Source organism: Oryzias melastigma, linkage group LG11, assembly GCF_002922805.2.
Source record: "Oryzias melastigma strain HK-1 linkage group LG11, ASM292280v2, whole genome shotgun sequence".
NCBI lineage: Eukaryota > Metazoa > Chordata > Actinopteri > Beloniformes > Adrianichthyidae > Oryzias > Oryzias melastigma.
Genome location: NC_050522.1, coordinates 9,279,685 through 9,306,930, shown reverse-complemented (window position 1 = coordinate 9,306,930; position 27,246 = coordinate 9,279,685). Strand labels below are relative to the sequence as shown.

Genomic DNA, 27,246 nt, shown 5'->3' with positions numbered 1-27,246 from the left:
GCTGGATATTAAAACCATTCATCATATGCAGTTCAGTGTTGGGAGGCCGATCCCGGTCTTTGTAATGTTTTAGGTACAAATGAGGATTCTAAATTGTCACTTGGTGTGAATGTGTGAGATGGTGATGTGTGCGACACATGCTCATTCTCAAGTCGTTACATATTGATGTATGGCTAAGGAATCTTCCATGGCAAAAAATGACTTTTGGGAGTAACCAAAATGACGTGCTGGCTGATCCAGTTAAATCAGGGCTCCCTAGCCTCCGGGACTGATACCAGGACCAGACCGCACCAGTCTCCTAACCCAGTACCATATGTGTGTTGGTACCTCGAAAAGGATTCAGCGAGTTCTAAAAATAGATGGTTGGATGGATGATGCAATTTTCAAAAATAGGCAATATTTTACTTATTATTAGTAATACTCCAAACTTAACTTAATTTCTCTTAACTTGACTGACACATAAAGACTTATAGGCATCTCTGCTTGGAGTGTGTGCTGATCAACCTCACCAGACTAGTTTTAACTGAGAAGAAGGTGCAAATTTGTCCATTTTGTGTTTTATTTATAAATATTACTTATATTATAATTTTGATTTATTTTTTTACAGAGAGAAGGGAGAGGGGAAAAGTGTGAAGAGAAAGATGCAAAAAATAAAAAATCAATTGTTTAAATTAAATTCATTTTGAAATATAACAATAATTAAGCAAATCCAATCGATTTTTTTTAAATTAAATGTTCTTGTTTTTTTATTTAGACAAACGCAAGCCTATTTGTTACTTTTCAAAGTAAGAATTCATATCTTGTTACTAATATTTGCATTTTTGATCAGTTTAAGTCACTAATTAGGTCAAAACTGTTTTACATTAACAACAAAAAGGATAGAGTAGAATATTTTGCAAATAAATCTAAATTTAATTGAAAATGCATTGTGACTACCAGAACATCTTATATCATTTAAGTGGCCAAAGGAAAACGCTGGAGATCTGTGGTAATCTGGAGTCTCTGATAGATCAGTCAACTTCCTGTGTGTTAGTAAGACTATAGTCACATATTCAACATTTTTACCCATGAGGCGATGGCGGCAAAGGTTTTAAGAAAAAGTTAGAATTTTGTGGACGATTTTTCTCTAGTTGACATGGTTCAGTGGCCGCCCGTGCACATTTCAAAGTCACGTGGCAGTTCATTATGAAATCGTCCGACAGGTCGATGGCAGCTGGATCGCCAGCAACCCAGATTGGACGAAGTTTAAATGTCTCTAGATGGCGGCCATCCATATCAAGAGCCACCACCAAGTAGTCTGGAGGACAAATGAAAACCGAGCCATTCTGCACGTCTACATCCATGACAAAGCCAACGATTTTCAAAAAAAGTGGGGAACAACACAAAATCTTAAAAATCCCAACGCCTCCCTATTGTGCGGTGGCAGTTGTATTTTTGACCGTAGCCTAAAGGATCAATCTGGACCAGAGTCAGCAAAACCTCTACCGACAGTGGAGACCACCTGTGAGGTCTTTCTACATTTACTTCTTCTTTCTTTTTCCTTAAAAAATGTGACCACAGTCTGTTAGTGCTGCTGATGGAACCACAAGTCAAATGCAGTCATGCGTTCACTCCAAATTTCATATTTTTTTTTTACATATATAACTGACCACACACTTTGTCGACAACATAACAGGCGGCCCTGTTGCTGGGCAAGAAAGCCAATTCATCACAAAAAGAGAAGTTCAAGCAGTGCTGGTAAATCATCAGTTCAGCACATGAGAGTGCTACTTTCAGTTAGCAATACTGGGGGGAAAAAAGTGAGTTAGGGACTCTTTGATGGCTTTATGCAAATGTTGACTTCGACTATTGTCTCATTCTACGAGTTCTAAATGATTCACCTCAAAGACTGCCCTGTCTGCTTAAGCAAGAAGAGCAGTTCTCCAAAGCGCATTGGTGTCGATAACAGCGGCACTGGTGACTAAATCAGTAACTGCTGGTCTGTTGGGCAAAGGGGAAGATCCTCTTGAAGAAAAAGTGTTTTCAGTGTCTGCGTTCTGCACACAGCAAAGATTTTGTCCTTTTATTAGCAAGAGGAAACAAAGAATTTTTGAAGGGAGATTGTGTGCGGGTTTCGGGCTAATAGGGGGGATTCCAGGGGGATTCCAGACGCAAGAACATTCATCTGGAACCGACAACCTCACGTTGCAGAGCTCAGCAACCAAACACAACGTACACTGACACACACTTACTTGCACAACTATCCTTACTGGGAAATTGCGCTGACTTCCATCCATTGTTTACACCCCAGCCAAAACCTCATTACTAAATAGATTTAGCATCTCAACTCCAACCCTAGTCACGTAAGGAGATGCTCTACCTCGTCAGGACTGTTTTTGCTCTTTATAAAGACTATTGGTGAAAACAGATCCAAGAAAAAAAAATACAGTTATGCAAATCTATGTGGTCCAACCTTTTTAACCGAGGAAGGAAACGAATGTGTGTGCAAATGTAACTGAACCATATCTTGGGTGCATGAGTAGTTTCAGGGACTTGATGTGTTACTAATCGGTATTTCCCCAAGAGGCACTCTCACCTCAACAAAAAGCTCTCCCGTTTAGTCATAAAAAAAAAAAAAAATCCATAGTGAAACCACATTATAAATTGTCTAACATGACGCAATGAAACCTTCTTCTGCAATTACCACCAATCAGGGGGGTGGATCTCAGAAGTGAACTCAGGAAATTCTTGTCCTAATCATAGAATTAGTCCTAATAGTTCCTCTGGGTTTTTTTTTTTGCCTCATGTATAAATGAACAGTGTGATGTTGCTGATCTGTCTCTGTGGGTTGACCCTTTTTAGCAACCAGGGGTTGCTGTGAGTTTTTAAATCAATTTGTATGTTAATTAGCTCAATGGTTGTCTCCATTCCAATACTAAAAAGTTACAAAATAAAAATAATGCCAGAAAAAACAGGATCTAACTAATGCTTCCTTTAGGGGTGGACGCTGAAGGTCGATGCCAATTGGTACCAGTACAGAGAAGTAAGGAACTGCCAGTACTGATTTAGACGCTCCTTTTCAGATGCGTCAGTTGCTTGTATTCAGCTATGCTGTACAATTCCATCCAGTGATTGTGGGCGGGCTCGTATAAGAATGGGTGAAGGTGCACTGAGCTTCAGTCAAAGCCAAAGCAAGTGAAAGTTTGGTTGCACTTCAGAGGAAGTCGCTCATTCAGCGACCTGATGGATAAAAGTGCAATACTCCAAAAAAAGACCAACGTTGTGGCGGTGAAATAGATATTTAATTCAGCATCTGGAGAGGCAAAACTGCAGTGAAGACCATCAGTGAGAATCATATAAAGCATGAAATAAAGTATCTGGTACCCTGGGGTCCTCCTTCTTCACGTTTGAATGTTTTTGGAACAAGCCGGGTCCAGATGTCTCCTTGATGCCTCCCCGGGGGGGTGTTCCAGGCATGTCCCACTGGGCGAAGGCCCCAAGGAAGACCAAGAACACGCAAGAGACTATGTCTCTATGCTGGCCTGGGAACACCCCAGTTCCCCCCAGAGGAGCTGGAGGAAGTGGCCGGAGAGAGGGAAGTGAGCATCTTTGCTCAGACTGCTGCCCCTGAGACCCAGTACCGGATGAGCAGAAGAAGATTTTAATGCACTATTAAGGCATCAGAACCATTTCAAAAGTACTGGTTCAGCACCAGCACTGGATACAATCCAAATGATACCCATACCTGGCTACATAAATCATCTTGTCCATTCGGCAGGTCTTCTGAATCAATATAAAGCTGAGCATTATCAATCCTTTCAAAGACTTTGATTTACTGCATTAACAAGCAATTCAAGGAAAACTACACCCACAGTTTGGTGCATTTCAATCATGTCTTGGATGGTTTTTCAGAACCTGCTCTGCTGACGGTCTAGCACAAGTTCCTAATGAACCTAAAATAGCTGATTCTACTATATTAATCATTAGCTGGTGGCTGGGGTGGAATTCAAATAGTTTCTGTCAACCTGAAGTCACGTTTATAGGTATACACTCTCAGCTGTACTTTCTATTTATAATGGGCTGTGACAGGTCTACTTGTAAGGCTTTCTCGGTCCAATTCTCACATGTTGTTCCTTGCTTGTGAAATGATCTACCAGAGGTCATCAGAGATGAGGCCTCCTAGTCACCTTTTGCAACTCCACTTCAAAAGCGACTAAACTGACACTTGTTGCTTTTCATCTTGTAATATTTCCATCATGCATTCCTTTAGTAGTTAATGATATTTCTAGCTTTCTAAAGCAGCGAGAATGCTCTCCTGGAGCTTACGTAACTAAAATCCACTATTTTTGCATAACTTTTGTTTAAATAGGCCTTATACTGTAGTTTGATGCTTTTGTATTCTTAAAATAGGATTTTTTTAAATTAAAATCTAACAGACGTGAACATTTTCACACTTTTCTCTGTCTTCAAACTCTTTAAGTTCAAACTATCATAGAAAAATAAGTCCAGTATTATAGAATGAAAATAAAAATCTGATTGTGGTCGAAGATTCACGTGAATAAGGCAAAATGTGCGCATTTCGTACTGATTAGACTAATTAACAAAATCTACAACCAATCAGGATGCAGAACACAGTTAACTGGAAAAAAAAAAAAAAAAAAAAAAGGGACAAAGTTGCACTGAAAAAAAAATCAGCAAAACTGCGAGACGGCAAACTAGTTAGGGATAAAAATTATTGTTAGGGGTGTCAAATAAGCTTGTTTATAGTGATCAATTAATTAATTACAAACAAATGAGTGCTTTGCCTTTTTTTAATCGTGTTAATTGTAGTTATAACTATATCTTGTGACACTCTATTAAAACCAAGTATTACAAACAAAAAACTGGTTTATAACTGTTATGTCGTCTTACAGAGTAAAAGGAGTTATGTTATATATTTTTTTTCTGTTTCTGAACGTCTTTCTTTCTCTTCCTGTCAGAACGATGCAATATGCAGATGTTAAGATTCCGCGGCTAACATGGACTTTGAAGTTAATCACTTCGGATGAGATAAACATATATTACGACTCACACTGTGAATAAAAAAAGAAAAGAAAAACTCTCTTTTTACTCTGTAAGACAACATTTGTTCCCCTGTTTTTTTTGTCTGTTTGTAATTCTTTGTTGTATTGTAGTGTTACAAGCTAATTGGCGTTTTCTCAAATATAAAACACAGAGGTCCAACTGTTTATACTCCGCTGAAAACGCCTCTTACATTGCTCTTCATCCAAGTCTCGCCGTTCATCTACGTGTTGCGTTGCTACTGTGGCGTCATGAAGCTACGACTTCCTAGTTCTCAACAGAATTAACCAAAAACAATCACATAACGCCAAAACTATTATCTATTATGTAGGTGATAATAAAGCCTGACAAGTGTTCGTTATCATAAATTAATGGAGGGCTGCTCGCATCTGACGGGTAAACTGTGGAATAAAGTATATCAACATGTATTATGGTATTAATATTTTTTGGATTGCTGAGAAAAGTGTCCCTACTTTTTTATGAGTTGAATGAGCACTGAACCTGATTTTTTGTTATTATTTTTTTTTTTTCTTAATTGAGATTTAAAGAAATATAACTCTTGGTGGTGTAAAAGTAAAGGTTGGAAGTCTGATATATTAGGGCCAGGGTCTGCAACATGAGGCTCCGGAGCCACGTGTGGATCTTTGACCCCCTACTTTTTAAGAAGGACTATGATGCACAACAGTCAAACTTTTTTCAAATCATTAAGAAACATTCAAAGAATTGTACGTATCACTCCACTAAACTCCCGACTATGGTACAACCAGTCAGTAAGAACAACCAGGATTCACACACGCCGGTTTATAAAGTGGACTGTTTCAAGGGTTTTAAATGTGCTGTTTGGTCCAGAAAAAACACAGTAAGGGTCACTAATTGGAGATGATCCTGTCTTTTAATTTGAAAGGAAGTCATGTCAAAAGTTGTAATCTATTTCAAAACAGATATTTTTCTCAAAAAAATTACACTTTATTCATGTACCAAAACCCAATAATTGATTGATATTTATCGACATAGTAAAAATAACATAAATACGAAGGAGTGTCTTATTTTTGTAAGACTTTGGGTGGTTATGGCTGAGTTGTGGTTGGTGAGAAATTGATCTGATTGGCTCTTTAAATGTTGGAGGTTGCAGACTCCTGTTTTAGGGAAACCAAACAAAACCACTTTTTTAGTTGTATTTTATTCTTTTACTGTACTACAAAGTTACAAACTTAAATGAATAAAATACCTCAAATGAGGCTTTTTACTGGTTTAATTAAAAAAAAATCACATGACAGCACTTGTTATTGTCTCTTTTTTATATTAAGTTCCAGATGCATGATTACAGTCACTCACATAAAAAAGCTGCTATTTGATGAGCAGTTCTTTGATTTTAAATTATGAGTTGGTTCACAGCTATTATAATTTCAAAAAATACATTTTTCTTAGTTTTCATTTTTGCTTCGACACGCTTTTCATACCATTATAACTTTATCAAATGAATTGAACAAGTCCAGGCTGGGAAAATCGCTAATGTGCTACAAGGCATGAATGCATGTGTGTGCATGAATGCAAAGCAGTTTAAAAGACCTTATCATAAAGGCTTACATAAAAAAAAAAGCCCCAAGTATCTGGTGCTGCCCACATTTATTGTCTCATTGCTTCTTAATTTGAGCTCTTCCCAAGTTTCCCTTCTGCCTCTCTCTCTATATTATCAAGTCATCAGATACCAGAGCTCAACAGTTGCACATCAAAGCACCGACAGTGAGAAGGGAGGCCTATCTGTCTCCTCCTGCCTGCTCCGTCCCGCTCTGTGACAGCCACTGAGGGGTTCCTGAGACACTGCATGAAGGGGGGACTTGGCTCTCACTTTACACAGAGAAATCCTATCATTTGGCGCGCTCCTCTTGAGATACCAACTGATGCCCTGTAAGTGCCCAGACAAAACACTGGATGCTTTTTGTCCCATTCCCAGGAGAAGGGAGAAAAGTTCAAGCCATGTGTTTGTGTGAATCAAGACTTTGCTGTGTCGTCAGTTAGAGATAATAACTGATAAATACAAAAACTCATACTTGTGGGCGAGTTTTACGACATCAGAAATGCAAAAAATAAGACTAGAATCAGATGAGAAGCATCCAGGAGATGCTTAGTGGACTTGGTTGACCAAATCTCCACAGGGCATCAGGGTAAGAAAATACTTACCCATCAAAACTAGAGGTGTATATAGACAATAGACATATCAGGATATTTTGTTTGGTGATACTTAAAAATACTGACAATATTTTATTATAGTCGAGCGTCCTTCAGCGTTTTACCGCACACTTAGCTTCTTTGAGCAGCTCTACACAACAAGATCTCACGAGAACCTGCTTAAATGTTCAGTTAACCTCACGGTTTTTGTTGTTATGAGACGAGTAATACTTAGTTGACTTTGCAACCAGTATCATGTAAACAAAAGGATTGTGATGCTTTGTAGCTGGCTCATGCACGGAGCTTCAAGCAAAAGTTCTGATGAACTTCAAAGCAAATGGTTCAGAATTACAGAAGTACAGTCTCACGATACGCGCTGTATCGTGAGACACGTATTGTGATATGTATCGTATCGACAGACTTATATACATACACCCCTAATCAAAACCACAGAGGCTAAACTTGACGGCAGGGTGAGCAAATTAGGGCCCAGAGGCCATATGTGGCCCATTAAATTATTTTATCCGGCCCGCAAACCAGATGATAATCCTTATTTGCTTTAATTTCACTATATTATTTTCCCTATTGCACACTATATATTACTTTGACCTTTGTTAAGGGACAGGAAGTTATTCTGCATGTTTGTATTGTTGGAAGAATTGTCATTTTTTTGTATTTACCCAGTCGAACTGTCATTTTTCCGATTATTCCGACGCCATAATTGTCCCTGAAGAACATCAAACCATTGGTGTAATTAGTACTAAAATCAGAAAACATGATTTCATCCAGAATGGATGTTATCTCTTTCTCTTATGAGGTGGATTACACCACGCATCTGGCCCTGGTCCGGCCCCTCTGCCAAATTTTGGAGCCCTTTGTGGCCCACAAGTCAAAAAGTTTGCCCACCCCTGCTCTATGCCAAAGTTGTTTGATCGCAGCGAACTCACCACAGACGTCAGAGCCATCTGGAAGCTGTAGATGCGAGCTAGCCCAAAGTCCGCCAGCTTGATCTGTCCTCCGCTGGTGACCAGGATGTTTTGGGGCTTAAGGTCACGGTGAACCACACGGTGCGAGTGCAGGAAGTCCAGTCCCTGAAGCAGCTGGTACATCATATCCTAAAAATGAAAAATCAAAAAATGTTTTAAGAAAAAATACAAACAGAATTTTTTACTTGGTGATGAATATGATCTACCAAAAATGATGATTTCAGTTATTGCATCTGCACAGATGATATGAGTACATTTACTGAACAAAAAGGGCCAAAGTACAAATGCAACAAGACGTTGAAATGTGGAGGGAGTTAACAAGGAGAAGCCTATCTCTTTTCTTGTCAACTGTGGCAGATGTTTGATAACTGACTAAAACACACACACACAAATGACAGAGGCAGAGTTAGGCCCCTGCTTTGTGCGAGAACAGATCCGCGTTAGCGAGCAGCTGTCCTTCTACGCTTTAACTGTTTCTTGGTTGCTTTCTCAGTCAGCAGTGACTTCAAGTAGCACTGCATCTATGACATACTAACAAACTTTTGTAAGCAGGAATCAACCATTTCCAAACTAGCTTAGACTTGTTCTTTTGAAACTCAAACAGGTCTTACACCTGTAAACAAATAGTGCGAGGGATGGTGGCAAGGCCGTTTCAGCATAGTTGTTACCTCAGCTGTTTGTTCTTGAATCATCCAGGCAACTTTATGCATCCAGTTCATGTTATTGCATGCAAGTATTAGGTAAGTGACATAGTTAAAGTAAAAAAAAAAGATTACTAAAGGATATGCTTTTTTACAAAACGCGTATCCCAAACAAACAGCTCCAAAACACTATCAGGACCCTCACAAGTGAAGAGGACCAGAGTCCACAGCTCTATTAAGTGGCCAACCAGCTGGTGTGTGAGTCAATGAGGCCTGCGCACTCGAGCAGAAACATTAGCAAATGGCGTGGGGCCTGCTTGTGTACTAGCCTTAGAAAAGACACGTTTTTTTGGGGACCATGAGCGACGTGACACAAACAATCTGAACATTTGGCTATAAAGTAAAAGACGAGTATATTTGCGAACATGTGTATCGCTGAGTGAAAGCATGCAAGTGCATGTGGGTGCCCTCTGACCATCGGCAGGATGCATAAACAGTCCTTCCTTTCTACATCTCCATTCAGCCATGACCTATGGAGAATGGCAGCAGACACACAGGGCCATAGGACAGAGGCAGGCAGTTAGCCATTTTTGTGTGTGTTTGTGTGTGTAGCATGGGGGGGTGCTGACACAATAGTATTCCCCCACCCATCAGTTCCTCTCAGCTTTAAATAGTCATTTCACCATGTTTCCTTTCAACAGCATTTCCTAGTAAACACTAATTATCTCACGTGTGACTCTTGGACACAAACAATCTTGGCCTTCTTAGCCTTTTCTATCGTGTCAATTACAAACACAAAAAGTCATAAACATTTCAGCTTTTTTCTAGAATTAAACTCAACAACGGCAATTGAATCTAATTATTCGATAGAAGTAGTGAGATTTATGTGAGTTGATTATTTATTTTACACAAATCAAAAGAATAATTCAGACTTGAAATGCCAAACAAAAAGGCAACATATCTAACCCTGACAAAAATGGGAGAAAACAGACCGACTACAAGCGGCAGTCAAAACATGGCTTTCTGAGCTCAGCTCCTTTTTTGATGCTAATGTACCAGAGGCAGCCATATTGTTTATTGTAGTATGGAACAATATAGGACATCTGCCGGTTAGCGTTAGTGTAATTCCCTCCCCATGCTTCATTAACCTCCCCCCTTCGTGGGCCCTCGGAGTGGAGCAGTGGAAGTTGGGACGACAGTGGTGAATTGTGGTGGAGGAGGGACCCAAGCACCGGCCCGCCTGAGTAGCACTAAGACTGGGGCAAGCAGGCCGCTTGATGTCCTTCCAGCTCATTTGATCCCTGGAGGGGGGCTTCTTTCATCAATGACCATGTGGTGGGTCTTGAATCGGAGTGGGTGGTGAAGGGTGGAGGGCTGAAGTATTTATCATGGGTAAGGGTTCAGATGGGCCACGGTGGGGTGTCTCTCACTGGCTGGTTTTAGCAAGTATGGCAGATCTTAGAGGAGTAGGGTAATTTAGTCGAGGGTGAATCTTTTTATGGCCCTCAAGGGGTTTGGGATGAAGACCCTGATGATGGCTTTTTCAGATGGTTTAAGTTTGACCTGCTGTCATAAAGGTACGGCCGAGAGCAAAGACAGTTGCTTTGGGATAATGGGGTCACCCTCAGGTCACTGTGTGTCCTAGAAATAACAGGGAAAGGTGCCTATGATGTGTTGTCACTGCTTGTCCTTTTGTCCCCTTGAGGCTCCAGCTGGTCGGATGTTAAGAGAAAGCATAAGGAGGGGGGGGTGGCCTAATGGGGCATCATGATTGAAAGAGGAGCTTATCCAACTGTTTAACAGCCTCCTGTCTCAAATTCTACTAAAGTTGGGAGGAATTCTAGTAACCTTTCAAATCTGACAGATAAACAAGCCATGATAATTTATCTATCTTCTTCCTTCGTTTTTTCTGGAGATTTTGATCTAATGTAAAAGTATTCCCAGTGGTCTTTTAATAGTGATTATGCAAAATTTTACAAACTTGTGTCGTTTTCTAAGACATAGTTTCTGCAGAGCAGCAAAAGTTCATCAGAAATTCGCTCCTGAGTTGTGGTTGAGATTGTTGGCGCACAGTAAGTCTATACTCATTTCCCATCAACCCTTGGTTTACAAACTCTTTTTTTACAACCTAACATTAAAGCTAAACACAAAGCTAAATCAGGATCAGACAGGCAGAGGTTAATCACGAGCATGGGATCATCCAAGAAGAGACTAGAGTTGTCAGAGTCCAGTCGAGGGTCAGGGCTGGCAGCAGGATATCAGAAGTGAAGCAGGGTCAGGTACACAGAAGATCAAGTCCAGATAGAAACACTCAGTAATGCAGGTAGGATGGCACAAACAGTACTTTGCATTATATGAGGCTCTGAGTAGTGCTTAAGTGTACTGTGGGTGATTGTCAAATGGGAAACAGCTGAGCAGCAGTCAGGAACTGTGCATTGGGGTTGCTGGGAGATGTAGTGCAGTCAGTACTCTGTAGATGGGTCCCGCCAGTGACCAGAGGAGGAGACAGAGCTCTGACTCCTAACAGTAGCTATCAAGTCATTCAGTTTTGAGCCAGATACCAGGTCAGATGAGGAGAGTAAAGACGTATGTGGATCTATTTGTCTACAAAGGAATGCATCAGAATAGAGCTTTAGGCCTGCCGATTGTAGTTTGTTAAAACTACAACAAGCTTTTTCAAACTACATTTTTTTTCCGCTCCTGATTCACTAGGATTTGAGTACTCAGAAATGCAGTTTTAATCTGAATTTTATTTATTAAAACATAATTTTTACCTAAGTGGGACTTTCAAAAAATCAAAAAGAAATACTAAAAGTGCAAGCAATTTGGAATTCACCGATTTTGAGCCAAATATTAAAAACAAAAAAACAAATTTTTCCCAACAGTGTTGTGAAATGGAGAGTTTTTATTTTTTTTTATGCATGAATCCTAAAGCAACAGTTTGGGTTACTTTCAAGTATATATTGGACATTTTAGCGCAATACTACTCAAAAGTATAGAAACTATAAAACTTTTCAAACTTATTTGAAAAAACTTGTAACTTGGTAATGTCACATGCCTTAAATCTAAGAAACCTGCCTTTTCTGAAAGCTTGTCATCGTACGGAGCTGCTTTGTTCTGACCAGGAAAAAAAGCAAAGCTGGCAAGACTTTCTAGCTTTACCAGACCTGAGAGGAAGCACGTTCACATAATAATAATTATTATATTTCATTCACATCTAATCTTACGCTAGCAACACCTTTTCCATTTTCAAACATTTTTATAATTTTGTTGTTTTGCGTCAGTGGACTCAAAACTATGAAATATTATAGGAAAAACAAAACTTTATTTTGGAAATTTAGGGATTATCCATTTGAACTTGTCATTTTTTTATTTCTATACTGAAGGGGATACATCAAGTGGCTATTTAGCTCATTTGTTTAAGTGCGGGACTGGCACTTGGATAATCAGAGATCAATTCCACAATGATCTGAATCCAGTGAGGGTTCTACTTAATGTAACCTCAAGCTGTACCAGTTCTCTGTCTCCCTGTGCCTGTCCCCAGCTTGGATAATAAACAAGTTATCTCAGGAAGGACATCCAGCGTAAAACTCTTTGCCAGATCAAATGTGTGGATCAGTGACTGCTGCTTTGCTGTGACAACCCCTGAGGGTAAATACAGAAAGGGGAACAACATAGTACGAGGATACATCACTGTGTTACTTTAAGGTTTATAAATGTTAAAGTGGCTTTTATATTTTCATTCACAGTGACCAGTTTGGTACTAATCATTTTAGTTGTATAAAAATATATCATATTCTTGAATAATGTGTTGCACATTATCATAAAGGTTTACTAAAAATTATTTCTGGTCATATTTTGCTTTTTGGGGGTAAAAAAAATCCACTTAAATGTTTTTTACCTGCACTTATTTATCAAATCTGTATTACTGAGTCAATCTAACTTTAGTTTGCAGTGCCTAACACTTGCTTTTTAGTGTCAGTTAAAAAAAAAGCTTAAAGTCCCACTCCAACCATATTTTTTTCTATGGTAAGATCATTCTTAGTGATCTTTTAATAAGGACCTTTTTAGCCAAAATCAAAAAGGTTTTGTGGTTTTTTAAAACATATTTTATGCAGAGCAACAGTAATTAATTCTGGTTTGTGGGTGTAGAGCAATCCCGCCCCCCTCCCCGTCACTGAAAACTCGGTTTGCATGCTCATACGTGAGCTTATAGCCTGAAGTTAGCATTTGCAACACGGAAATCACAACGAGCAATATTGGATCAATCCAATCGTACAGTTTTGATCCAGAATCACAATTTGAGTGTTGAATGCTCATCACGTCTCGCACACCTAAGCATGAGCAGGCCAATGTGAGCACTGAGCGCACGAGACTTTGCCATGCCCATTTCAGTTGCTGATTCATTAGTATGAGCATTTTCTAGCATCTGGTTTTCTGATGCAACACAATTTAAATTAATAAAAACTCAGAAAGGCTGTTTAATTATAAATCATGTTATATATGTCCTCTTTTATGAGAAAAACACATCAAGAACATGCTAAAAACACAAAAAAGATTATTTTCAGTTGGAATGGGTCTTTAATAAGTCCACTAAGGAAATATTCAGTTTTCTTTGGTTTAGTCCTTGTAATCGTACGTCACCTTTGAGAGATGTGTTTGTAGAGCATTGTTACATCGGTGCTTTTAACAGCTTGGGAGGCACCGTTGGATCCTTTTTAGGATTTTACACTCTTTAGACAAGTGGTGTGAGAGTGTGTGCATGCAGGAATATGAACTGCTGATTGTGTAAAATGACAACAAAACGTTTGAGATAATATTGTTTAAAGCAATTAAGGTGAGAAGTAAAATAAAGGTCGGAGAAAGATTCACAGAATTGCAGGCCAAACCCACTAAATTTGACAAAAACCCAACTTATTTTAAATCACTCAAATCAGAAAGTATGAAGTATGGCCTTGTAAGCCTAGAGAACTCAAGTGAGGTGATATGTGGTACATTAAAAGTACTCAGGGAGTGCCCTATTCTACAGATAATGCAGTACTACACAAGAACAAACTTAATTTAAAAAATAGCAAAACCCACCACCAGGATCAACATGAACTTGGCATAGTTGCAAATAAGTTATACCCATATTCTTTATGATAGAGGCTAAGACATTTTCTTGTACCAACAAACATTTTTTTCCTGCACAGTAATTATCAGCCAGCAGTTGTCAGGTAGGATTTCTGTTAACGGTTATTATTTTGTGAAGCTAAAGCTTTTGAATATATCCCTTCTAAAGCGTCACTACCTCTACTTTTTTAAAGATATACTACGCTGCACTCAAAGACAATGAAAGACAAAAATGCAATGGCCATCAAAGCGCTGACGTTAGTGTATCAAATGCAAAAAGAACCATAAAAAAAGCACAACTGAAGGGATTTCCAGGTTGTGTTGGATTTGTACCAAATTATTTTTTGCTAGAGTTACATAAATGAGACAGAGGCAGCTGTAGCCAAAGAAGTTAGCAATTTTAATTTCAATTAATAAAAAAATAAAATAAAATCACTATAATGTGTGACAAACTGACGACCTGTCCACCTTTGCCCAACAGTAACTGGTATAGGCTCCAGCAACCCTGAGGGCCCCAAAAGAATTCAGAAATTGGATGGGGTGGGGTGAACGGAAGAAATGAAAAAGATATCTGGAGTCCAATGAAAGGTTTGATTGAGGTCCAGAACAGCAGAACAACGTTTTAACATCAACATGTGTTCTTAACATTGAGTCACAAACAACCCTATTTTGAAGAAATAAATAGCTTTATTGTTATCAAAACAAGAGGTAACATTGATCTCAATTCTATTATTGACTATTGAAGTCATAAAACGAAAATCTTTCAAAAGCTTATTGAAATACCAAATTTAAGGCAGAAAAGTCACTTCATCATCTTCAGCAGAGTCCTACGAAAAGCCTGTTTTTTCAATGTGAACCATTTAAACAGCATTGCGTCTTCCACTGTTCCCTGAAACTCATCTTTCACACGAGCACCCAGCCCTAAGGTGAAGAATCCTTTATGGCTGGATCACCGGAACTTCTCACTTTCAATTCTGACACTTCAAACTTGGAGCCTTCTGCCTCCAAACGGGCGTATTCCTTTCCAGCATTGTTTGTGGCACATTTACAAACCTTGGGGTGAAAGCTGATCAAGAAATAGTCAAAAGGGGGATTTGTGTGGGAAAAGTTTGAATAAAAAGTGATGGTTACAGAGGAAAGAAGATTGTAACACATCCACTTCCGACCTTAAGGAAAAGTGTAAGTAGATGCTCAATTTGCTTTTTAAGGAGAGAAACCGATGATGGTGACGTGGAATGTCAATAGAAGGGCCAGTTGATGGGATCAAGTTAAATAGTCCTAATATTTTAACAGAAAGGGAAGATTTTTTTTTTTTAAAGATGACTCCCTTTTTATATCTGACACACTGGGAAACCAAAGCCCACAGTTAAACGTCCACTCAAGCGACCACTTCCATGAAAAGTCTATGTAAACACATGTTCAACAGTAGACTACTGCAAGTATTAAGTTAGTTTTCAGGCTGTTTGTACTAAACGAGTATCCATTGAACGCATGTCTAAAGGTAAACCGGTTGAACTTCGACCAATCAGGGACTCAGATTTAGTAGTGATGTATGCTCAGCATCTTTTTCAAAACACTGAGGTGCTACCCATTTGAAAAATGATCATGGAGGAGAAAATAATAATTGTGATTTGTGACCGGCCGGAATTCTATGACACAAAGTCTTTCATATTTTGGAATATAACTGTGAAGGAAAAAGCCTGAAGGGAGATTCGTGAGCCTCTTCCAACTGTGAGTACATGGGCTAGTGTTGGGCGCCAACGGTCCAGTGTGGACGCTGAAAATGTGCCCATTTAATGCGTTCTTGATTGCATCACATGTAATGCCATGTAGCAGAGAATGAATGAGCCTTTCTTTTGGAACTAGATCTACACAATCAATAAAAAAATAATCATCAGTAACAATATCAGCCTGTGTGATACACGTGTTACAAAAGAGGGCAAAAACTATAACACCTTAAGTCAGGGTTCTCCAACTCAATTTACCATGGGGCCACGGAGGCTGAGTTTGGGCCGTATGGGGTTCCATTTGTGCCAAAATGTTTTTCCGTCCACCGTCTATATCTTTGGTCCATTGTCTTTGTCTACTGAACAAGTTCATTGAACGTTAGTTCATGTCTATGTACTACTAAGCAATATCTTCTGCATGTCCTGTGAAACGACAGGAGCTAACGATGATAGCAACTGTTGCTAAGGACTTTTTTGACGACCAGCTCCAACGACAATAGCAAATGTAAAGTTTTAAGCATAACAAAGCAAATATAAAGCTATCATTAAAGAAGCATGGACACGAAGAAATTATTGCTTACTAGACATTGAACTTTCATATTAAGGCAGGGCTGCAAAATATCCACTTGTGGGCCACAAATGGCCCGCTGGCCGCCAATTTGATACCCCTGCCTTAAATGTTTGAACACATGCTACAGTTATGTCGTGGTAGCTTGAACTACGATATTTAACCAATCAAATAGAACCCTTTGCACATTTGACCAACCGGATGGATCCCCTTCATGTCCAATCAAATGGAGCCCGTTTGTGTTAGATGGCCATGTCCTATGAAGACATGCGTCACAAGGAGCATATTTTGAGTTGTGTTGACTTTCATAAAATTGTTGGAGTGAAATAAAAATAAAAAGAAAAGTCCAGTGTTAGAATAAAAAAAATAACTGGTTGTGATGGAAGATTTATGTAACTCTGGCAGATTACATTATATACAGGAGACACGTCACAAAGGAGATCAAATGACAAGGTCAACAACCAATCAGGATGCAGAACACAGTGGGCTGTTTCAATATTGATCCCTAATGTCGTGCAACAAATTTGGAATCCATCTGCCATGTTTGCCTTCCTCCCAAATGCTTCTTATATTGGAGGAATCACTCCAACACTTCTCAGAACTTGGCCACATAAGTCTGTCAGAACTGTAGTGACATGACTGCATTCAACCAAAACTGAAGCCACAGGAAAAAAAACACCACTTCCTTAACACCTAGAACAGAAACTAAGCAACATTTTCATTTCTACAGATTAGCTTTAACTGATCAGTCTTCACAAACATCCTTTCTGCTTGAACAACAACAAGGGATTTACTTACCTGAGGTCTATAATATAAAGGTGATGTTTACCTTGATAGTCTCGGGCGGAACTCCGGGATCAGGAGCCTTCTCCAGGTACGTGGTCAGGTCCTGGTCCACGTGTTCAAAGACCAGAGTGAGTTTGGTTTCCCGGTCTGTACGAGACACCGTGCACACATCAAACAACCTGCGAAGAAAGAACAGACACAGAAAGGTCAATGCATCGGAGCTGAGGAGGGAAAAGAGGAAAATGTCGCCGCATCTCATTCACATTTTTTTGCTTCCTTACTGTAATTACAACCAGACTTTTATAGTTAAGACTGAATGAAGAACTTCCCCTTTTTCTAAGTTTTAACTTGTGTGTCATTAAAAAAAATCATTTTGTAACAACATTAAATTCAACACATATTTTCCAGCTAACGTGGAGCAACATTAGAACCAATTCAATCTTTTGACTGCAAATTAAACACTGCAGAGAAAATGTGAGGCCAAAAAGTAACCAATCGTCCCTTACGGTCCATTCATTATATCCACCCAGATAACCAGACAGACTACTTAGTACATGTTTCCTTTATTTAAACCATCAAGCCTCAAGCACCAGTAAAACTAGGCAACCAACTAAGCAAGAATCCAGATAATGCTGGGCCTTCCTGGGTAAGCTTTGATGAGCAGACCAAAAAAAAAAAAAAACTGTTTAGGATGTTTTTCTCAAAGAGCCAGTCACTTAAAGCAGCATTCCTTACCAGGCACTATGGCAACTCCTTAAGATTTTCAACAGGAAGTGCTTGAACACAGGTGGAAGCCACAGCACTTTTCTTTATTCTACAAGGGAAAGGATTTTCTAATGTGTTTGAATTCTCAACTTAGTGCACTATGTGGTCCAAATCTACAATTCCAAAACCCACTGCCCTGGAAATTTAACAAACATTTCTGCAAAAAACTAGTGTGCATCAATACTTGCTAGATTAGTGAAGATAGACTACAATGCACCGTGTTTGAACGATTTGTCCTTAATTTTTTTTTTTTTTATATATATAAATTATCCCGTTTTTTATTATCAGAACATAGTGGATTCTAGTGATGCAATGACTCACAATTCAGTTCAAATAATACAGTTGTGTTTTGGTTTAGCTTATGATTTGTTCTTTAAAAAAAACAACAACAAACGAGAAAAATTTAAAGTGAAAAGGTATTTGCTAAAAAGTAATGTGTGTGATTCTATATTTTGTTCTCTGTTTTTCTGTGTACTGCCAAGAGACGACAAATTAGCATCAGTGCTTTCATCTTGTATCTGGATCTATGACTCTCCGAATACATGTCTACTAATGTATATTGCCCCGATCAAATGAAAAACCTTAATTGACAAGTTACAATGACGACCCTTCAGTTGACTCACACTAGGTCTGGTGTAATGTAATAAAACGATAAATACCGTATTTTCTGGACTATAAGCCGCTACTTTTTTCCTTGGTTTTGAACCATGCGGCTTATACAAAGGTGCGGCTATTGTGTGGATTTTTCTTCCACTGTTAGGGGACCTCTAACCGGAAATACAATCAAAAACAAGAGACAAAAAAATCTATGTAAATCAGAATAGCCAATGCTACTTTTTCTTTAGCAGATAGAACACTTATGACTAATTACTAACTAACTCTTTTCAAATCCTCGCTTCTTCATCATGGAAATCCCACAAAGAAGTTTGTGTGGTGCACATTTTAAGTAGAAGGCCCTGAAGCTTGCTGTCTTGGAAGGAAACCACACTGCTCTACAAAAGCTTAGCATCAATTGATCTATGCTGAGACGCTGGAGACGGCAGGTACATTCATGTACATTCACAATTTAAAATTGTTCTCATGCAGTAAATATCAAAATTTTCCACATAGATATCTGCGGCTTATATTCCGGTGCGGCTTGTATTTCGTTTTTTTTCTTCTTTTTTTTAAATTGAGCAGATGCGGCTTATATACAGGTGCAGCTTATAGTCCAGAAAATACTGTACTCAATCTTTCTTACGTTTAGCACAATTGTTTGACACTTTATACTAGGGTTGTGGTTATTGATCTGATTCATAGTCGACTTTGGTTCATTTTGAACAATCAGATTTGATCTGATTGAATTAATCCAGGACATCTTGAGTCAAAACTTCCACCAGTGTGACTCAGAGATAAATACCTGGTACTGAACAGTGTAGGTAAAGTTTTCTAGACTCCTTGTGTTTCTTGTAAGATAATCAAGTGTAAATTAAATATGTGTGCAAAAAAAAACGAATTAGTGTCAAATCAATTCACATTTTAGTTTGATAAAGTTCAGCCCACTGCTGTTTTTCCACATCAAAATCATACAAAGGAAAGGGAACATAATTAGAACATTCTACCACTGCTAAAGGGTTTCCACACATTAGACTGTAATGATGGATTGATCCCTTTTTGTTGCCGTCACATGTGTGTTGTCTGCTGTGGTGACACTATTGACTCCACGTTATAGTCAAATCAACCGATCACGTCACAATCCAAATTGTATTTTCCAAGATTAATTATTGATTTATCTCATTTTGAAACGATTTTATTGTAGTATAGGTTGATTTGATTTAACTCTGTCTCAGACAGATTGATCTGGTTAGACTGTAGGAATAGAAATCGCTTCATCAATTAATGGATTCATTGTTATACCACCAATAAACACTCTTTGTAAAATGTTCATACAGTATTGATTAGGTTTTTACAATAGAAAAAGGATGACGTCATTTTTTTTTGCTTTAAAAAAAAAGTAATGAGCATGTTACAAAAAAGGTACAAAATCCTTTACTATATAGTATAATCTTTTTCTGATTAGGAAGTAGAGAGGAAATTTGGATATTTTTATTTGGGCTGGTTGATAGAATCGATTAATCAATCTAAGCTTAATAGATCAATGATCGATCCATGAAAGTAGAGATTGATCAAGCACAAAAAGCTAAAGTCTGCTAACTAGATGATATCTTTAATGAGATTTCCCATAGGGTGGCTAATGCTAATGCTAACACTCTGTCCAGATACATTGCTGACTAAATTAACATCATTATAAACTCACAGGCAGAAATTTTCCAAACTCTTTTAAGGAAGCATTTGTTAAAGTAACCATTAGTGGTCAAAAGCACAGTTTTTTGCTCTTACTTTCTTCTTCTTCTGGAATAAGGTGTAATGCTATACCTCAAACACCACCTAGTGGCCAAACTGAAACTCCCTCCAGGAGAAGCAGAACAATGTTTATAATGTTAATGTTCTGAAGATTTTTGGTAAAGCTTCTCCTTTTGAGAATTCACGTAACACTGTATGCTATTAAAAATTTAATTATTTTACTAATACAGTTCACAGTATGTGATCAGATAAATATAAATATATTCAAAAAATGTAGTAGATTATTAATATATTTCCAAAAAATGTGTCTACATTTTTTACCCCTGTTGGAAACTATTATCTTCCAAACAAAAACTAATACATTTTTTTTTCAATTGTAAATGTATTGAAATACATCAATATCACTGTAGTATATATTTCATTTAATGCATGGACTAAAATGACTAAACCTGATTGGTGGGTTGTATCCAACGAGTGATCACTTGATAGAATATAAAGGGATGTTTAAAGCATCATTCAAGAGGAAGAAGTAGCCTTCCTCCAGAGGTGAGTGGGTTAATTGGCACCCACAGCTCGACTGTTGGACAGCAGCTCACTCAGCAGACCATAAACATATGGAATAGATAATGGCCCTCGTTTCAAACATGCAGGGGTTGCCTGAAGTCATAGAGAGGGCTAACAGTGCACTTACCCTGACCAGATTGTATGAGCGGTTTGAGGAGATGCAATTATTCTGCTTCTTCCAAAAGCTTCTGTTTTGTACTCCTGAATGTTTTATTGTAAATATAAATATATTTATATCATTGGTTCTCATAGTGGATCATGAAGGGAACAGACTGTAATGTTGCTTATGTGTCTGTCCCCTTCTGGAGACAAACTCCACAGAAGAAGTACCACTATAATTCATTATTAATAGATGAATTGAGGATTTATTGTTGGACGCACAAGGACATGAGTTATGCATCAGAATTATCCATTTAGAGCTTCCTCTTCAATCCCAAAGCCCTCATTTTTCCACAGTGATACAAGGTTAAGGTCAGGGGGCTCGTGTCTGTGCTAATCTATGACGCAGTGTATGACATTGTGACTTCATGAAGCTTGTTTTTTCTAAACAGAGAAAAAAAAACTTTAATCCTGTTTTATATGGGTTTATTTGAAAGGCTTGAACATAAATGGTAAATATAATAATCCCTTTCTATTAAAAAGATTTATTTTATAAAGATTTTTTTACCTATAGTCATATGATGAAGCTGCAAAGGCTCCAAAACCAAAGATTAGTGATTAAATGTGATGGTTTTCTGCTCAAAACAAAGTTTCATACTAAATTGTAGGATTTGAGATGCAGACAGTTTGTCTTTGCTCACCTGGCTTTGAGACAGCAGGTTTGTAACCAAACTCCTCTCTATTATTGTCTTGTGTGCCTCTTTTAAAATCTGTGTCACAGCTTTGACCTGCCCACTTCCGGAACAGCAAATGCAGAGAGATGTAGGGAAAAAATGGGTGGAGAATAAAATGTGGAAGCTGGATCGAAGATATACTCTGATCAGGATCTGTGATGTTACAGAACCCTGAATCATGAAATCCAAAATACTAACAGATTTGAGTTATTTTATTGACTTAAATATTTGAACATGTGTCCTCAAGATACAAAAAATGGTGAGTCAGTAAACTCCTCCACGTCACTTTTTGATGTTTTGGGTGTCCCAAACTCGGCATTTTTTGATGTGCTGGCTGTTCCCATTAAATAACGCGTCACAAACCGGAACCATTGAGTACCGTGACAAGGTGCACACCTGGACCCGAACCCATAACCGGTACCTTAACCCAGCACCGGATGCGGTACTGGGCGCGACTCGTCCGGTACCATATCCCGAGGGTTGCAGATCCTTGATTTTCCGAACAGCCAGCACATCAAAAAAATGACGAGCTGAGGAGATCCAAAATGTCAAAATGGTAAAGTCTTTAACCAAACGTCAACATGTGACGATTTGGGGATGGGAATGTGTTGATTCACAACATGGAAAGGAAAGGTGAGTGAGTGAGGCGCAGATGTGTCATTTGGATTTTTCCACATAAGGTCCGTTTGCTGTTGAAGTGTGTCCTCTATGTGTGCCCGTTGTGCGTTCTTTGCGTTCACCCTGCATGTTTAAAATTAAACAATCAGTGTAGTTTGTGTGGGCGTCTTACAGACACTTTCGAACCATGTGCACACCCCGTGTGTGCAGTATTGGCGTGCGGTTTCGCGCACTTCAATAGTGATTGGAGTGTGGGATAAGGACAATGTACGACAACATCACCCCTACGCTAAAAGTGCGTGCAGCTTACATTAACCCAACAAAAACTTCACAACACACTTACCACACGTACAATAATACTACATACCCTTTTCATGACATCTCTTAAGGCAATGGTCCCTAACCCTTTTTTCTGGTCACAAACGAGCTCCACTGTTTATGCTCTTTGATTTCCTGTAATTTTTAATTGCTAACAAGATTAATGTAATTCCAGCAGATTCTGAAGGAGAAAAGGAGATCGTGCCAATTTTCTTCTTCAGAATCTGCTGGAATCACGTTGATTGTGTTTACGGTTGTAAAGTTACTGTATGTTAAAGATTTTGTGTTTAAGCGTCAGGTGTTAAAGGTTTAATGCCAAACAATATCTCCATAGTCCGGTCTGTATAAGGCTAAAGTGGGCATCCTTGACGCTCTTCATTCTCTATATAAAATATCTGCTTTCAATCTTATTTGTACTCTAGATTTCATGTAGGAACCATTACAATGTGATAGATTGTCCCTTGATCCATAACTATCAAAATGGAAGCAAAAAAATCAGACGCCAACTTCAGCCTCGTTCGATTTTTAAGGTGTAACGGACAAATAAAAAAAAACTTAAACTGGTATTTTCCATATATAATCACAAATATGAATTCAACAACTTTATTAGCAGCATCTATGTAAGATTAGACAGCCACAGCATCTATGTAAGATTAGACAGCCAATTGTTGAATATTATGCATGATTATTATGGTCTGTGGGAACAAGAAATCAATTTTTGGACTAAAGACTCCAGTTTTTTCTGTTTAATAAAGATTTATTTTATTCTGAATTTGGGCTGGGTGATAGAACGATAACAATAGATACCATGATGAAGTTTTTCTTGATAGAGGAATGAGTCTATTGCGATAGACTTTTATTTTGAAGGGTGTGAAATTGACACTCGCAGTCACCAGTAGTGAGTATTTTTGCCTCTTTGGCGAGTAAAAGTTGGAGAGTTAGTGGCCACTTGGCGAGTAAATGTTTCTATCTAATAATGTTTATTAGCTCTCATTTTGGTAACTTTCATTGACCTCCATTTGCTTCGTCTGTGCGCAAAGCGCGCTATTTGACATTGAAAGCTCTTCTTCATTTTCCTCTCTGGATCTTTTCTGCAGAACTTACAAACACATTTTTTTATTATTATTATTATCATTATTAACTTTGCTAGCTTGATGGTTTAAACTTAGCGACCAAGCGACTTGACATGCATCAAGAATGAGCGGGATGTGGTAGTTTTTCAAAATAAAACTTGCTTCAGAATCATAAAAACAGAAAAAAATGTAGGTTGTGTTGTTTCCTCTGCCTGGGGGTTAGGGACCAGTGCCTTAAGGTGGTCATATAAACTTCCAGGGAATTGCAAGACACACCTGCATTCACTTTAAGATGCAGCCACTCCTCTCTATGACCCTACACAACCCAAAAACTGTGACTAAAGCATTAACAATTCAAATTGTGCATGTGATGCGAACAAAATAAATAGTTCTATATTTCTATTATTAATGCACATTTAAAAACAGGTTAAATGGAGCAAAGCTGGAGAAACTGAAAGTGTACTTTTTGAGCAAACTTAACCTCAGCTGCACAGCAAATCTCCCACAAAGGTCATATGAGTTGCTGCTAAAAACCATTTAAAAGGAAGTGTTTCTTGTGTTGCATGTTAAGCTCGACGCACACTCATCTCCCTCCATTCACTCAGACATGCAGACACACAGGGTGCCCACCTCTGCACCTACCTCACGACGTTAGGGTGCTCGAAAGCCTCCAGCTGCCTCAGTACCGCCACCTCCCGGATGGTGGAGAGCGGCATTCCCTCTTCCTCCGTCTGGACTCGAACTCTTTTCAGGGCTACAAAGCGTCCCTCGTTCTTCAAATCCCTGGCCTTGTACACTTTTCCATAGGCTCCTTCTCCAATCTCGGCCACAGGCTCATACTGGGTACCAATACATTCTTTGTCCATTTTTGCAGATTTTTTTTCTTTTCCTCGTCTCTTGTTGAAAATATTGCGGGGAATCCCGACGAGGGTGACGAGCCTGAGTTTTTCACAAAGGCATTTTCACAGAAAAAAGTTGGCACGCGCCATGCCTAAATGACAAGGAGACACAGATGGAGGCAGGAGACCATCTTTGTCACTTTAGGTCACGTTAGGTAGGCATTAACAGGACTGTCATCATGTTTTATTCCGACAATCAGAAGAAAAAAAAAACGAGCACCGTTGTGTCCCAGCTTCCACTCCTCCTCCTCCTATTACGCATTAAAAAAAATCATGTCCTCCTACCACATTTAGAAAAATCACAAAAAATAATAATTCAATTTAAACCCAAATGTACGCGAAATAAATAGATTTATCTGGCTCTGGAAGAAAAAAAAGCAATTAATGTTCAAGTTGCGTTCACGGGAACTGTTAAATGTCGTAAATTGAACAAACAATCGAAGAAAACAACAAAAAAAAGCCAAATATCAAATAAAAGTTTGTCTAATGTTGACAAAATAACGAAACTACTGTCTGTATATCAACAGCTCCTTTCTGAGGAGACCTAAACTGTTGAGCACGTGTTGCATTGTTTGAACTTCCTACACCAATAGTCCATTTAAAACACATTAAAACTCGTCTTTGAAGCTTAAAATCAGCTCTAACCTGTAAAACAATGCAGAAACTGAATTATACGAATGTTTCCATAAGTCATTAAAGCGACCTCGATTTCTTACTAATTTAATTGGGGGTAGAGACAATAATAATATAAATAAATTATAACACAAAAGTAAAAGGCTCGTGGAACAGCTTGAAATAATATTTAGTTTATAAATCAACTATTAAGTAGCATTTTGTGTGTTTATGTTAGCAAATAAACTTCTAAATACATATTTTTTTACCTTGTTTTATGTTGTCAGTGAAATGTCGTAACGTCGGCATGCTCGAATAAAACGGCGAGGAGGCGTTCAAGGCTCGGGGAAAAACTGCTCCATCAAACGCATCCCTGCCCACTGTCTTCCATGCGGGGGCCACACAGGTAGTTCACGGTGCAGGCTCTAGCCCCCCCATCCCTCAGACTGCACCAGCCCCAGCAGAACCTCTCAAACAAGGGGGAGGAGGAGGAGGCGGCGGCGGAGGAGGAGAGGGGTTGTGCAAAACTAACTTGTGGAGGTGGAGGGAAGGGGGTGTGTGATAAGTTTTTTTTTTTTTAAGTGGGGGGGTGTCATAGGACAAAGGCAAAAAGTGCGTTATAATCCTCCAAAGCCACGCACCTCTTTCGATATTACGCCTTCTTTCTTTCTCTGCTGCCCCCCTCGCATGCGTCCGCGCGGACCGGCCTATGGAGCTGCCGCCGCGCTCGGCCGCGTGAGCTCCGTCTCCGCCTGGCTTTCCCACGCCGGCTGAATGTGGCCTGACCCCCTTCAGAGAGGTTTGACACGGCGCGAGGACATTTCCGCATTCCTTCCCCGACTACAAAGACACGCCGCCTCCTTTTTGCTCTCCCTCGGCCTCCTTGGTGCTTTGCCATTCATAGCTCCCTCCGCGGGTTTTGTCCTTTCTGTCAAAACCGGGAGCACCGCAGGGGACGAGGACGGGGAGGGGGGGTCGAGGGAGGTTTATTGGACGCACCGGCCACACTATCTATCCATCTATCTATCTCTCTGGCCTCAAAGGCTCCGCGTGCAACAATGCGCCAGCGGGAATGCGATGTGACAAGCTCGCCCTAGATGCTCCTGAAGGGTCAGGTTCAAGGCCCGGTGGCTTGAACTGTGGCGGGGGTGGTCGCTGCGCCGGCTGGGGGTGGTCGTGGGGCCGGATTCAATGCACTGCAACAGGCGTAACTGGCATTCTTATTGATGCCCCCCAAAAATATGGAAAATTATGCAAAGCATCACCTTTGTCACCCCGGGCATTATTCAAGACAAAGTGGCCTCAGCAGATGAAAAACTCAGTTTATGAACCATAATGTGGAACAAAAACTATAAATGCAATTATAGCTTATTTATTATTCATAAATGTAATATGATCACAGTGTAAGTACATATTTTATAAATTAAAAACATATATTTATTTATTAATTAAGGCATATAACACATTAATAAACATTAAAAATCAAATTAAAAAAGGCTAAATTTTCTGTTAATTCCCATCGGGCACATCGATGTTATTAAGGAAATAATAATAAAAAAATACTCTTAAGAAAATAAAACTAATAAAACATAAAAATAAAAATGCAGAATACAGATAAACCAAAGGGGGACTTACATATCCAAAAAACATTAACAGTATTTATTTATTCTAAGAGAAAAAATCAGAAGTGATAAAAGAAAAACAACATGTCAATTCTGACATTTTTTTATTTTCCATATAGCATTTATATCACTAAAGTTAATCTTAAACTATGTTTAAATTTTGAATATTATGACATATTTAAACATCATACAAATGTATTTTTATACAAATTCCTAATTATAATAATGTATATTCATTTATGATTGAGATTATTTGAAAACATTTGATTTTATTTTTAGGTAATTTTTTTACATCATGCTCTGTTAAACTTTTTTATGATACATTTTTATGCTACATATTTGACATTGTCTATTTAACTAATGTTTTTTTATTTCTTGTCCTGACTATTCTTTTAAACATTTTTGTTGCACTTTATAGTTTATGTAACAGTAAAAGTAAAAAAAGTTGGGTTTTTTTCTTTAAACAAAGAATTTTTTTTTTCTAAATTAAGCACATGTTAAAAATAGACCAAAAAAGGAAGTTTAAATTGTTTTTAACATTTTTATAGGACTAAAGTATTTGAAAAATAT

General features: G+C 38.6%; 1 protein-coding gene across 3 annotated transcripts in view; it reads right to left on the bottom strand.

The window, feature by feature from the left end:
* The window catches only part of cdk6 (cyclin-dependent kinase 6), a 51,547-nt gene extending 24,868 nt beyond the window's left edge, over positions 1 to 26,679 (bottom strand). The window contains exons 1-4 of one of the 3 annotated variants that reach the window (XM_024259613.2): positions 25,324 to 26,679; positions 24,186 to 24,534; positions 17,073 to 17,208; positions 8,157 to 8,324 (exon numbers count right to left, since the gene is read on the bottom strand). In XM_024259613.2, coding sequence (XP_024115381.1) covers positions 8,157 to 8,324; positions 17,073 to 17,208; positions 24,186 to 24,409 — 528 coding nt within the window. In that variant the 5' untranslated portion in view covers positions 24,410 to 24,534; positions 25,324 to 26,679. Of the gene's footprint in view, positions 1 to 8,156; positions 8,325 to 17,072; positions 17,209 to 24,185; positions 24,738 to 25,323 lie in introns of those variants that run through there. The other 2 variants (XM_024259632.2, XM_024259622.2) reach the window with 2 other exon arrangements.
* Positions 26,680 to 27,246: the final 567 nt, after the last annotated feature.